This window comes from Piliocolobus tephrosceles, chromosome 11, assembly GCF_002776525.5.
Source record: "Piliocolobus tephrosceles isolate RC106 chromosome 11, ASM277652v3, whole genome shotgun sequence".
Classification (NCBI taxonomy): domain Eukaryota; kingdom Metazoa; phylum Chordata; class Mammalia; order Primates; family Cercopithecidae; genus Piliocolobus; species Piliocolobus tephrosceles.
In genome coordinates this window covers 1,716,410-1,730,684 of record NC_045444.1, presented here as the reverse complement: position 1 = coordinate 1,730,684, position 14,275 = coordinate 1,716,410, and the positions used below count along the sequence as shown (strand labels likewise).

The 14,275-nt window shown below is 44.3% G+C and overlaps 1 protein-coding gene across 1 annotated transcript in view; it reads right to left on the bottom strand.

Moving 5' to 3' along the window:
* Window positions 1-14,275, bottom strand: part of CFAP221 (cilia and flagella associated protein 221) — a 118,228-nt gene that overhangs the window by 6,691 nt on the left and 97,262 nt on the right. Inside the window, exons 20-22 of the mRNA XM_023185217.3 lie at window positions 13,001-13,159; window positions 11,538-11,629; window positions 4,070-4,162 (exon numbers count right to left, since the gene is read on the bottom strand). Coding sequence (XP_023040985.2) covers window positions 4,070-4,162; window positions 11,538-11,629; window positions 13,001-13,159 — 344 coding nt within the window. The remainder of the gene's footprint in view (window positions 1-4,069; window positions 4,163-11,537; window positions 11,630-13,000; window positions 13,160-14,275) is intronic.

Here is a 14,275-nt window from a genome sequence, read left to right as displayed (position 1 = left end):
TCATTAGATTGAAAGTTAATATTTACTGAGTAGCTGCTATATGCAAATCACTATGCTGGTGCTTTACAAACACTATCTTCCCATTAGCAGTTTCTTTGTCTCAAAGCTGGGCATAATAATAAGAGCTCATCATAAGAATTAAATGAGACTGTTTACAGAGCACTCCTTGACACACATTTAATGCTCAGTGAGTGTTAGTTATAATTACTATTCTCATCAGCATCAGCATCTCCTTTAATTCTGACAACCTTCTATGAAGTAGGTACAACTATTCCCATTTCAAAGATGAGGAAACTGAGTCAAAATAGTGTGCACATCAGTGCTGAATGGAGGAGGAGCTGGGTATGTTTGGATCTACTGAACACCTCCTCAGTGGGCCTGGCAGAAAGAAGCTGAAGCAAATGTGAATCACCCCACCATGGCCACAGCCCTCTCAAGAAATGCCGTCATGCAGTGATTTGAGTAGATGGCACTTCAACATTCCTTTTCATAGCTGGAGTCGCAGCTCTAGAAGCCCAGGTATTGTCAAGTATCATTGCATGTGGGCAGGTCTTATTCGCCTCACCTATTTAGGATTCCACTAATTGATTACTTAATTGTAAAAATGTACTTAAACTATCACTATAGTATGTATTTATAAAAGAAAAAACAGAAATCGTAATCAACAAATACTTATTTTTGAGTATATATGGTGTGAAAGACGCTGTAGTCTGGTGTGTAATAAACCACTTCCTGCAAATCACAAGCAGGCTGGCCGTGATCCTAGTCTGACCATGACAGTGATAATTTGCTATCAGTGCTTGAGTTATCAGGATTTCTTTGCTTTATCACAGCTGATGGTGTAATTTAGAATGCAAAAGTTTTTTTTTTTTTTGAGACAGAGTCTTGCTCTGTCGCCCAGGCTGGAGTGCAGTGGCACCATCTTGGCTCACTGCACTCTCCGCCTCCCGGGTTCACGCCATTCTCCTGCCTCAGCCTCCCAAGTAGCTGGGACTACAAGTGCCCGCCACCACGCCTGGCTAATTTTTTTTGTATTTTTAGTAGAGACGGGGTTTCACCATGTTAGCCAGGATGGTCTCGATCTCCTGACCTCGTGATCTGCCCGCCTCGGCCTCCCAAAGTGCTGGGATTACAGGCGTGAGCCACTGCGCCCGGCCTAGAATGCAAAAGTGTTTATGTGTTAAGAATGAAAACATTTTTGAACAACGGAGCTAAGGAGTGCAGATCAGTAGGGTTGCTACAGGAGGCCAGGTCCTCAAATGGCCTTGGTCTACCCAGTTCTTCCCCCTCTTGCTTGCAATTCTTGGACAGGATGTACTGAGAATGCAACATCCTAAGATAAACAGCAGGGCTGTGTCCTTGTTCCTCTCAGAACAGAATGTTCTGCAATGCTTAAGCTCAGTGATCCCTGTGACACTCAGGGAATAAAACCCAAAGTAAAGTGCTTTTGGGGTCCCTCAGCTGTGATGCAATGTGGGAGACATGCAGACGAGACTGCATCTGCCCTGGGCAGCTTTACTAAGCCTTGGTGAGGTGGCTCACCCTGGATCCTAGGCTTCTGTTTATTCTTGCTGCCTATCTGTGAGACATACATCTGCTTTGCCTGGCTTACTGTACTTGTGTTCTGTCTTACTAAACTAGACCTAAGAACCTTTGCAGATGTCAAAGAAACAGTCAGAAAAATATATTGATAAATATGGATGCTCTTTGACTTATAATGAGGTTAGGTCCCATTAGACTCATCAGGAGTTGAAAATATCGTGAGTCGAAAGTGCATTTTTGACTTATGATATTTTCAACTCACAATGGGTTGATCTGAACAGAACCCCATCATAAGTCAAGGAGTGTACTGAATAAGTCACTTTCACACCACTGTAAAGTTGAAAAATCATAAGTCAAACCAATGTAAGCCAGGTGCTGTCTGTAGTTTCTATAATGTTTTGGTAAGTGACAGGAGTTAAATAATGATAGCTTCATTTGTGCAGTGAGAAAGCAAAGACCATGTATAGGCACAATTCATTCATAAGCCCCATCTCAAATAAAAATGAAGACATCCATCTCACCACAGAAATATACTTCAGAACACTTCCTTCACTCGCTTCGAGGCAATGCAATCCTACGTAACTGCTACTGGCGCAGGAGTCAGAGCCAAAAGTGGGATGATCAGGCAGGCACAGGGCTGGTCGCTTGGCCTCAACAGTGATCAGAGCCCAGATGTTTCATGCCAGTACTTTACACCCGTCAAACAGAAGCACGCGGGAGCTTCTGGCTTTTGGTAAAGAGGCTAAGTTGGCCGTTTGTGTTTCCAGCTTTTCACTTGTCCTCTCCTGGTGTTTTCCGGGACCTCCCCACTGGACCAGGAGTCTTCTCATTCCCATCACCTCTCCTGCCACTGACCCTCAAGCCTGAACTCTAAAAAGCCTCTGGTGATTTTATACTGAGTTATAAGTGAGACTCAAAATATTCCCTCCCCAGAGGTAGTTTAATAGAAACCAAGCGCAAAGCTAAAGGAATGGGTCTTCAGTAATAGGAGGTCAGGAAATAGTGGGTAGGGAGGAACTCTGGGGCCAAGAGTCCTCCCAATGTGCCAGAGCTCTCGTCATGCAGGGCTGGTGGCCCTCTCTGTGCTATACCCCAACTCTGCTGTCACAGATACAGCAGCAGATCCAAGTGCTCCTTCATACCCCCAAAGACATGAAAAATCAAAATTTAAAAATATCGGAAACATTTATTCATCTTCCACACTTGAGATATAACACTGGAAGGAGGAAAACCTCTTGGGACATAAATACGTCTTCATCTGATGTTTTGGAAATCTAACCACGTATCTTCTCTTATTTTTATTTTCTCACAATGTTACTATTGGGTGATACAACTTCATTCTAAAGTGAGCTGTTGCTTGTCTACCAAGTGTCAGATACTGGGCTAGGGGTTTGGAATACCAGGGTCATTAATGGTGGTACAGCTAATTATCAAAACCTTACTATGTGTGAGGCACTGAACTAAACATTGGACACGTATTAATTCATTTGCTTTTCATAGCAACCCATGAAATGGGTCCTGGGACCATTCCATTTGAAGATGAGGACACTGGGGCACTGAGAGGTGAAGTCAGTTGCCCAAGGTGTACTGTGAGTGAGTGGCGGTGGTGAGGGGGGTGGTGTTGAACCCACAGCCTACCCCTTCATCACACTATTCTATACAAAGTTTCGGGTGCTCTATAATCTTCTAATGGAATCTAATTTTAATGAGAGATGAGTTTGTATACAAATTTATGCTATGTTGGTTAACTAAACTAGAAAACTGAAATGAATTTTACTTTTGCCTGGTAGAAAGTATCTGCTTTAAAACATATGGAACTTCTAATTTTCTCCCTGAAATTATGTGGTGATATAATAAGTAGCTAAGTATATTTTTTAAAAAGAGGAAGTAATGACTCAGATCTAGAGGCATTTGCAAATGGGGCAATGCCAGGTGAGCCAGCTGGAAACACGTGTGAGCTGGACGTGCGAATGCTGCATGCCGTGGCGCTCACGATGGAAAAGCTGCTCTGGGACAAGGGCATGGGCTCTGCTTGGCTCAGGTTTCCCATTCTCAGCTCTGCTGCTGTGTCTGTAGACATCAGGTGTAAATGAGCACATGGATAGGAGATTCAAGACCATTTCCACTGGCTGTTGGGTGCTGATCAGTAAAATCAAATGTACGTGCCTTGCTTCTGGACTTGTATTTCTTTATGCCCATCCAAGTCCTACCTATCTTTCACATACTAACCCAAGTCCATGTGACCACTGAAGCCTTCCAAGGCCATTAGGCACCACCTCAGATCTCCTCTCCCTTGAGCTCCTGGAACAGCTAAAGATCAGGAAGTCGTAGAGCTTAGAGACTGTCGATTCTCCACCATGAATTTAACATCTTATCTAGGTGGTGGTGTGGATGGGTGTTAGCCTTATCTTCTCATTTGAGTTGCCAGCTCAGGCACTGTGGGCTCTTCTGAAGTTCCTCACACACAGCACCTCACATATTTTTGGAAAACAGACCACATTAGAGGCTAAAGGTTAAAAAAAAATACCGTTCAGCTGTTTCTAGTCTGTCTTCTTCTGGTAAGGCATCGAGAATGGCAGGGACGTCTATCGGAAGCATAAATGAATGGAAGGAATCGCAGCTGTGGAAAAACCACACAAGCAGTCAAGGATAAAGACTCACACTAGAAGTCTTGGGGTCTTTACATAATTTTCTAAAGCATTTTTATTTTACCACTGGCGAGGCCTCTACTACTCTGTCCTCCCTCACTCTTGAAAAGCCATTTATGGTTCCCAGAGGCAAAGGCAGGGGATGCAATAGGCTCCAGGCAAACCCGGGAGAATACTGCCAAGCAAGACACTTCCTGGAGTTCAAAGAGAGAATAATATAATTTTTCAGTTTGTAGTGTCTGAAACTGTATCATCTCCTGGGGTGAGTGTAGTTAGATACTGATGTGGTTTGGACCTGTGTCCCCACCAAATCTCATGTTGAATAGTAATCCCCAGCGTTGGAGGTGGAGCCTGGCGGGAGGTGATTGGATCATGGTGGTGGAGTTCTCAGGAGTGGGTTAGCACCATCCCCTTGGTGCTGTTCTCATGATGGTGAGTGAGTGCGTTCCAGTGAGATCTGGTTGTTTAAAAGTGTGTGTCACCTCCCCCTCACGCTTCCTCCTGCTCTGGCCATGTGAGGTGCTGGCTTCCCCTTTGCCTTCCGCCATGATTGTAAGTTTCCTGAGGCCTCCCCAGAAGCCGAGCAGAAGCCATCCTGCTTCCTGTACAGCTTATGGAACCATGAGCCAATTAAACTTCTTTTCTTACAAATTACTCAGTTTCAGGTATTTCTTTATAGCAATGAGAGAACAGGCTAATACAGGTAGTTTACTTTTGGTCCTAGTATTTTCCCTCCACCTTTATACTCCTTCTTAGACATTCTATTCCATTTCCTATCTTCCTCCCCACCTCCTTGTGTATTGTTTAGTATTATAACTTTAGAGTTTTATATACAAATTTCTGGGTATTGAGAATGTTAAAGGAATTGAGATACGGTGGAAAATACATTGTTATTTTAAACTTGGCAGCAGCCCTTTGTTTCAAGTGGATGGAATGAGCACTTTTTGGGGGTCTCGACTCCTTCCACACACACATTTCAGATGATATAGAAGGAATAAAAACCGAACACACACCAGCCAAGAGAACAGGAGAAAAGACATCAATGGATACAAGTTTTCAATCATTTTCTGGAATAAATTTCTAGAAGCCTGGAGAATGCTGTCTCATGAAAAACAGCGAAGAATGACAGAGCCTGGAGCCCACTCGGAAGGAAACAGACCTCCTCACAGATGCTGGAAAGGCTGAAGCTGAAGGTAGGGCAGGAGGCAGGAATGGAAAGCAGGGATTAACTGACGGCTCCTTTGTGTGAGCACATATGTCTTTGAAATAATATTCTTATCTTTGTTTTGTTATTGTGCAAAAATGCACCCGCTTGCCAAGTATGAAGACTGACTGAAAAAAAAAATTATAGCACCATGGTTTTGACTAATGGGAAAAGAATGAGGAAAGCATCTGTGAGCTGATATAGAGTGACTTTCTGGAGATATTAAGTGAAAAAAAAAAAACAAATGCAGAAAAGCATATCTAGAATGCTACTTTTTGTGTAAGACAGAAGGGAAAATGAGAAAAATATATATATTCTGCTTACCATTATAAAGAGAAAGAGGAAGGATACGTTAGAAGACCAAGCTGGCTACCTGCCAGGGGCTGGAGGGAGATTGGAGGGAGTGACACTTCCCTGAATATGCCTTTAATGTAGTTTTGAGTTTGGAAAACATGTTAATGTTCAACATATTGAAAAAATAAAATCAAATCAATAAGAAAGTGAAATAAAAAACAAAGACTGAAAGCAAACTGGAACAAATCACAGTATTTCACAGAAATTCCATAACCACATTGGAAGGAAAGAAAGACGGACAGAGAGACAGAGAGAGAGAGAAAGACAGAGACAGAGAGAGACAGAGAGAGAGAGAGACAGAGAGAGACAGAGACAGAGACAGAGAGAGACAGAGAGAGACAGAGACAGAGAGAGAGAGAGAGAGAGAGAGAGACAGAGAGACAGAGAGAGACAGAGACAGAGAGAGACAGAGAGACAGAGAGAGAGACAGAGAGAGACAGAGAGAGAGACAGAGAGAGACAGAGAGACAGAGAGAGACAGAGACAGAGACAGAGACAGAGAGAGACAGAGAAAGAGACAGAGAGAGACAGAGAGACAGAGAGAGACAGAGGGAGACAGAGAGAGAGAGAGAGAGAGAGAGAGAAAGGAATGAGAAAAGAAACAGAAAAGAAAAAGAAATCACCCAAGTAACTTACTACAAGCTATTTGATTACATACCCATAGACTTGGGTGGGAGGGGGTCGGGGGGACCTGGAAACAAATCTGAACTTATTTTGCGTGTTTATTAAGGTGGTTAGGGATCAAGCAATTCTGAAATGATTTTTGATGTATTATAAAATTAGTAAATGTATTAGAAGCCAGGGTTCTCACAGTGGAAGGAGGGAGATACAAATATGGAATGGTGGAAAGCAAGCAATAACTCTGTGGATACGGACTGGAACTGTAGGCATTGGTGTGAATTCATGATTTCTAAAATATGGATATGTATGAATATATGTGTGTTTATATGCACACACATTACATATACATGTATGTTGCATGTATCTTTGTGTGTACACTGTGTGTGTGTGTGTGTGTCTGTGTGTATCCCTGACTTTGTCTGCTGAACAGGACAAGAAGCAAACCCCACCGCACCCCAGAAGCAATGTGTATACATAGCACCCAGATTTTGGTCTTTAATTCCATTTCCCACCAAAAGGAATCTGGGCCCGGAGACACAGAGGTTAGCCCTGTTGGTAACTGACTTCATGATAAAGAGTCCAGGTTCTATTAGAAAATTCTACCAAAACTTTACTTTAGAACATGTAGAGTCAGAGAGAATTCCCACTAAGAAGAGGGACTGAGAAGTTCAGGGTCTGGGCCACTCGCCAGGGACCAGGTTGGTCTAGGACAATGGAATGGCAACAACCAAGGGCTTTTCATGAAGCAAAACTTACCCAATTTGTAAATTCTGAGACCATGTTCCTCTCACTTTTTTGTGTGTGTTAAATATATTCATTTAAAATTGAAATGGTGATGACAGTAGATGGTGCTTGGGCCTTTTTAAAATTTGTTTTGCTTTGTTTTAATTTTTAAAAAATTTTTGTTTATTTTCTTTTAAGATAGAGTCTCGCTCTGTTGCCTAGGCTGGAGTGCAGTGGCATAATATTGGTTAACTGCAACCTCTGCCTCCTGGGTTGAAGCGATTCTCCTGCGTCAGCCTCCTGAGTAGCTGGGATTACAGGTGCCTGCCACCACATCTAGCTCATTTTTGTATTTTTAGTAGAGATGAGGTTTCACCATGTTGCCCAGGCTGGTCTTGAACTCCTGACCTCAAGTGATCCTCCTGCCTTGGCCTCCCAAAGTACCGGGATTATAGGCATAAGGCAATGTGCCTGGCTGTTGCTTTGTTTAATTTTAATGTCCTGGCCGGGCATGGTGGCTCATGCCTGTAATCCCAGCACTTTGGGAGGCCGAGGTGGGTGGATTGCTTGAGGTCAGGAGTTCGAGACAAACCTGGCCAACATGGTGAAACCCTGTCTCTACTAAAAACATAAAAACTTAGCCAGGTGTGGTGGCCCACGCCTGTAGTCCTAGCTACTCAGGAGGCTGAAGCAGAGAATCGCTTGAACCCAGGAGGTAGAGGTTGCAGTGAGCTGAGATCGTGCCACTGCACTCCAGGCTGGGCGACAGAGTAAGACTCCATTAAAAAAAAAAAATTAATGTCCTTACTTGACAAAGTAAAACCCTGACAACGCCAAGACAGTTCCCAAAGTTCTTCTGGACATTTCGCTCATCTATGAAATCAGAAAGTCTGGGAACTATTGGATTAGATAATTTCTTCAGTTGTCACTGACTCTCAGATTTTATGGAAGTCCAAAGAGACTTAACAAGTTATCTCCGAATTTACTGAAGAGTAAAGAAATAAATGAGCTGCTTCAATTATTACAAATACAACAATGACTTGGAATAAATAAACACTAAATAACTATATTGCATGGTTTAACAACAAACAGTTGTCGGGGCAAAAGATAAAAGGCAAACCTCATAAGTAATAGGAGTTAATTTATTCAAGCAAAATGGTTGCAAAGTTGGAATATCATTAATGGGTTAGTAGGAAGTTACAATGGACTGAATTTTGTGTTGTCCCCAAATTCATGTTGAAGGTAACTCCCAGGCCAGGTGCAGTGGCTCACACCTGTAATCCCAACACTTTGGGAGGCCGAGATGGGAGGATCACTTGAGGCCAGGAGTAACAGCCCGGGCAACATAGCAAGACCCTATCCCTATTTACCTTAAAAATAATAAGAACTTAACCCCCAATGTGATGGTATTTGGAGATGGAGCCTTTGGGAGGTGGGTTAGGTCATAAGAATGGAGCCCTCATGAATAGGATTAGTGCCTACAAAAGAGGCCTGAGACGCTGGGTGTAGTGGCTCCACTTCTGTAATCCCAGCACTTTGGGAGGCTGAGGTGGGAGGATTGCTTGAGGCCAGGAGTTCAACACCAGCCTGGGCAATGTAGCAAAACTCTATCTCTACAATAAATAAATAAAATTGACTGAGCGTGGTGATGCACACCTATAATCCCAGCTACTTGGGAGGATGAGGGAGGAGAATCACTTGAGCCCAGGAGTTTGAAGCTGCAGTGAGCTATGATCATGCCACTGTGCTCCAGCGTGGAAGACAGTGATATCTCATCTTAAAAAAAAAAAAAAAAAGCCACTGAGAGCTCCTTTCCCCTTTCTGCCATGTTTGGACACAGTGAGAGGGACAACCACGTCTGAACCAGGAAGCTGGTCCTCACCAGACACCAAGTCTACTGGCGCCTTGATCTTGGACTTCCCAGTCTCCAGAAATACATTTCAGTTGTTCATAAATTACATCTATGGTATTTTATTATAGCTGCCCAAACAAACTAAGACAGAACTTAAAAAAGGAATCACACTTCTTATTTTGTATCTGTTTTCAGAAATAAAACATGACCTAGAGTCTCACATCCTGTGGAAATCCACGCTAAGGAGATACAGAATCCTCTCTTGATTTTATGAGCTGTTATGCAACTGCAGTTTATTTTGAAACAAACTGGCCCAACAGAGCACTCAGGCACATAAGCTGAAAGTAACAACTCATGGTTCGAGAGTTTTCTTTAATTCATGGAGAGTTCATGTTTCATTCATGGTTATTCAAGCCCAAGGTAACTGCATTCTCACTGCTTGATGAAAGAACAGCCTTGGGAGATTTTTTCCCAAGGACATTGCTTTGGAAAGAAAATCGGATGCTTTTTCTTGATTCTTAAGAACTGCACATGCTGACAACGGGTGGACATGGTCAGCGGGTCGCTACTTCTCACCATTCTTCATTTTTGTTATTCAGTCTCCTGACAGCACCCCAAACCCTGTTTACTGACTGCAGAGGTCAGTTCTGAAGCATCCTCACGCCGCAGCAAAATGAGGCAGTCTGTCAATGTGGTGACAGACCATCGCCATCTGGTGGTGATGGAGTGCTGCGACACTTAGTGGGCGGTGAAGGAGGGTAGAAGTGAGAGAAGAGTTGCTAAGAATGTACTAGGCATGATGCTAGATGCTTCACAAGATCATTGCACTTTTATCCTCACACACACAAATGTGAGGATGCCGTCACTGCCTCTGTCTCAGAGAGGAGGACATTATTGCTCAAAGGGCTTCATTAATATGGAGCTCGCCCAAGGACAGAGCTGGTGATACATCCGGCGTACAATGGAGGCAGGTCCCTCCCATGCCAAAGCTTTCCTTCTCTCTTTGATGCCATTGTTCCCACCAGCTCTGGAGATTTGACATTCTAGAAATATGCTAAAACCGTAGAACAAGGATGCTGATTTTGAGATGGCAATAGGGTGGATGAGGAATGGATGAAGTATAATAATTGGAAAGGAACAGTTTTGAGTTCCTGCCGTGTCTCAAATCCTATACTGGGTGCTTTTTGTTTACCGCCTGCTAATCTTCAGGCAAAGGAGAGGAGTAGAGAAGCCCTAAGGAAGTAACCCCAAGGGGACAGCACATGGGAAAGCCCTGACGTACATGACGTACATGACGTACATGACGTACGGCTGCATTTGGCTTAGTTCAGGAAGAGCTTACCAATGAAGCCCTTCAATGAAGACGATGAAGAAGGAAGTCAAATTCGGTGTTCTGGGGTCACAACCCAGATTCCGACTATCTCCTTAAATACCTGGGGAGGCGTGGGTGGATGTGTAGTGTACACGGACGGCTACACATTGGGTGAGCTCTGGTACTCTTACTGAAATTAAAATGTCAACGCTGAGAAGGGCCTTTGCAACAAGTCCAATCCCCTTGTCTTACTGACAAGAGGATGGGGCCCAGAGCGTTGGCCAAGGGGTGTGGCTGAGGTCACATGGCTCCTGGGGGTCATGTAGCCTCCCTGGTGAGTTTCTGAGTCGGAGGATCCAGGTTACCTGAGTGGGAGCTGGGGTGTGGGTAAAGATCACCTACTGATCTTGGCTGGTGGCAGAGCTCAGGTTTCTTGGCCACTCTTGGGGCCACGCCAGGGCTCTGCCACCTTGGGGTGGGCCTCATTCTGGATCAGAGGATTGGGACTTTGTTTGACAGCTGACCATAATCATTTTGGGACATTAGTCATGCCTGTTCACCAGTTACTCATTTAGCCGTATTTGTAAGAACAGTGGCCTAAAGAAGCAAATCCAAAGGCTCAGGAGTGAGCGATTGGCCAGAGAGAGTCTAACGAAAAGGCACCAGGCTACTTGTTTGATATCTTATGGTTTTGAAGAGCTATTAAATAAGCAAATTAGCAAAAATGTAGTCACTCTAAGTTTCTTCTTTCATCATTCAACAATACTCTGATCTACGCATTGTGTATTTGGAGTAGGGCTGTTTTCTGCGTGGAGATTGCCATGGTCTCACAGTGAATGCCAGCCTGTGGCACAAGAGGGCCGTGGATCCTTTGGAACTGGATACAGGGAGTGAGGAAGGCTAATCTTGGCAATTTATGATTTTTCCTCTTTTTTTGTTTTGAGATGGAATCTCTCTCTGTTGCCCGGGCAGCAATTTATGAATTTTAAAAAGATTGATCGTGAATATGTCAGTTGAATTATATGGAATGGTTGTCTACTTGTACTCAAGCATTGCCAATTTGTCACCTAGGGCACTACTTTTCAAAAAAGTGTATCTCAATTAAGATAAATTCAAAATATGAAAATCAATTACACATCATCAAATTTCTCTGACTAGCAAACTTCTCTCATGCTTTAAAAATACGGTTTGGCATATTATTGGCATTTAACTCTTGGGGATCATTGCCTCTGTAATCCGTGGGGCACACATACTTGTGAACAAACAGATGAGAAGTGCTTACCTCTTTGTGGTCTCTATCTTGGAGGGGTCCGGCAGGCAGGAGAGAACCAGGGACTGGAAGCTTTTCCAGTGCATTATTCCAGGAATAATGTCCTGTAAGGAAAGTCAGCACACGAATGCTACATGGGAAGCAACTGTTTGGTGAGGTAAAGTTTCGGAAGGACTTTTGTTTTATTCAACTCTTTTTCAGTCTTAAAAGGCTAAGCACCAAAATCTGTAATTTCATTCAGTTTGGATTTTTCTGAAGCAAAAAGGCAATTGCTTCAGCAAAGCACATTAAACAATGCAACACAGAATTAGAGACAAAGGTGAGGTTTGCTTCCCTTGCTTCATTAGGCACTTGTACAAGCAACTTGTCCTCCGGATGGACTGCAGCTGCGGCCTTAGAATCTGTTTTGTTTGTTGTGAATGTGATGCTAATGCAACGCGCGGAGAGGATGGCAGTTCATCCAGCGGCACTCCAGGCCGGAGAGCTGCACATGTGCGCCACGTGGGAGGAGAGCGCTGCAAGGAGACCCCCGGCTGGGCTAAGTGCAGGGTGCATGACAGAGACAGAAGGGAATGTGGCTGGAGAGCCAGGCGGGTCACAGGGGCACTGTGGGCCAAGCTGATGAGCTTGGAGCTGCTCCTGCAGGCAGTGGGCCCCACGGAAGGCTTCTGAGCAGGAAATGACAGGATCAACTTGTGCCTAAGGAAGATTTCTCCGAAGGGAAGGCGGCCTGCAGCAGCAGTGGGCCACAGGCTAGACTAGAGGGAGGTCTGCAAATCTGTTTGCTGTGTCAGTGGCACACTGGTGGCCCCCCGGGGTGGTGAGATGAGGGGAGTGTGGGAGGAGGGAAAGAATCTCATGGGTAACTGCACAAAGTCCGTAAAACAGAAAGGCAAGGAGGTGACCCAGGAAGAGGAGGCAGTTGAGGGTGTGGCTTGGCTGGTAGGAGTGGGGAGAGAGATCATACTCTGAGTTAAGGGTTGATTGAGTTTGAAGGGCCTGAGGATAACCCTTAAGGGGTGTCGGGGGATAGTCAGGTCAGGGTGGTTCCCTGTGGGGGAAATAATTCCTTGGGGCCACTTCTTTGCATGTGTCACACCACCACCTTGTCCATTTTGGTTTCTATACTTGGGGCCAAAGAGAAAGGAGGTCAGACCAAGGGTTTGCGCCTACCATGTGGCCGTTTTTACAGGACTGAAATACGAACACATGAACGTTAGGTACAGCCTTCCAAAGGAATGTTGACAAAGGGCAGCAGGCAGCCCGAGAGGCAGGTGTGGTCAGGACAAGGCAGTGCGGGGTCTCCATCTGTACCCCTTTAGGGTTGGCGGTATGGGGGCGGTGTTACCATTCTTGTTCTGCAGCTGTGGCGGCAAACCTTCTTTGTCTCAATTCCAGCTGTGACCCTGTCCTCGTCCCATGCCCCTCCCTGCAGCCCAGGGCCACTCTGCCAGTAAGCCTGGTGACGACATTACCGTGTGATGGAGAAACTGTTTTTGGGTGACAGGAATGCTGGACCCATGGTGGGACTCTTTGGTGAATTTGTACTTGGGGTGAGAGCATAGATGGTAATCTATCGACGTTTCTGCGTAGGTCAGAGGATGCATTACAGCAAATAATCCTGGGTTGGGATTCTGCCGAAGACAAGGAAAAAATATTCTTTTTTGTTTATCAGTTTCTTTCTTTTTTTTTTATTATCATTATACTTTAAGTTCTAGGGTACATGTGCATAACGTGCAGGTTTGTTACATATGTATACTTGTGCCATGTTGGTGTGCTGCACCCATCAACTTGTCCTTTACATCAGGTATAACTCCCAATGCAATCCCTCCCTCCTCCCCCCTCCCCATAATAGGCCCAGGTGTGTGATGTTCCCCTTCCCGAGTCCAAGTGATCTCATTGTTCAGTTTCCATCTATGAGTGAGAACATGCGGTGTTTGGTTTTTTTCTGTTCTTGCGATAGTTTGCTGAGAATGATGGTTTCCAGCTGCATCCATGTCCCTACAAAGGACACAAACTCATCCTTTTTTATGGCTGCATAGTATTCCATGTGTATATGTGCCACATTTTCTTAATCCAGTCTGTCACTGATGGACATTTGGGTTGATTCCAAGTCTTTGCTATTGTGAACAGTGCTGCGATGAACATACGTGTGCATATGTCTTTATAACAGCATGATTTATAATCCTTTGGGTATATACCCAGTAATGGGATGGCTGGGTCAAATGGTACATCTAGATCTAGATCCCTGAGGAATCGCCACACTGTTTTCCATAATGGTTGAACTAGTTTACAATCCCACCAACAGTGTAAAAGTGTTCCTATTTCTCCACATCCTCTCCAGCACCTGTTGTTTCCTGACTTTTTAATGACCACCATTCTAACTGGCGTGAGATGGTATCTCATTGTGGCTTTGATTTGCATTTCTCTGATGGCCAGTGATGATGAGCATTAAGTCAGGGATAGGACAGGCATCAGCTAATGCTGTCTGTGGCTCCCACTAGCACTAGCACTCTGTGACTCCACATCAGCTTCTCTGGAAAAGCAGCAGGAGAGCAGAGGTGTCTTCAAGCCCGTAGCGTTTAAAAAATCATAGTCATTCATAAATATCATTTTTATGGCTTAAGAGCTTCATTACATACCATATGGGTTTACTAAACTCACATGAAAACAAGTACAACTGAAACCACAGCTTGAAACACCTTTGAATATTTGTTTCTAATGCTGATGAATTAGGGAGTTATTAAATG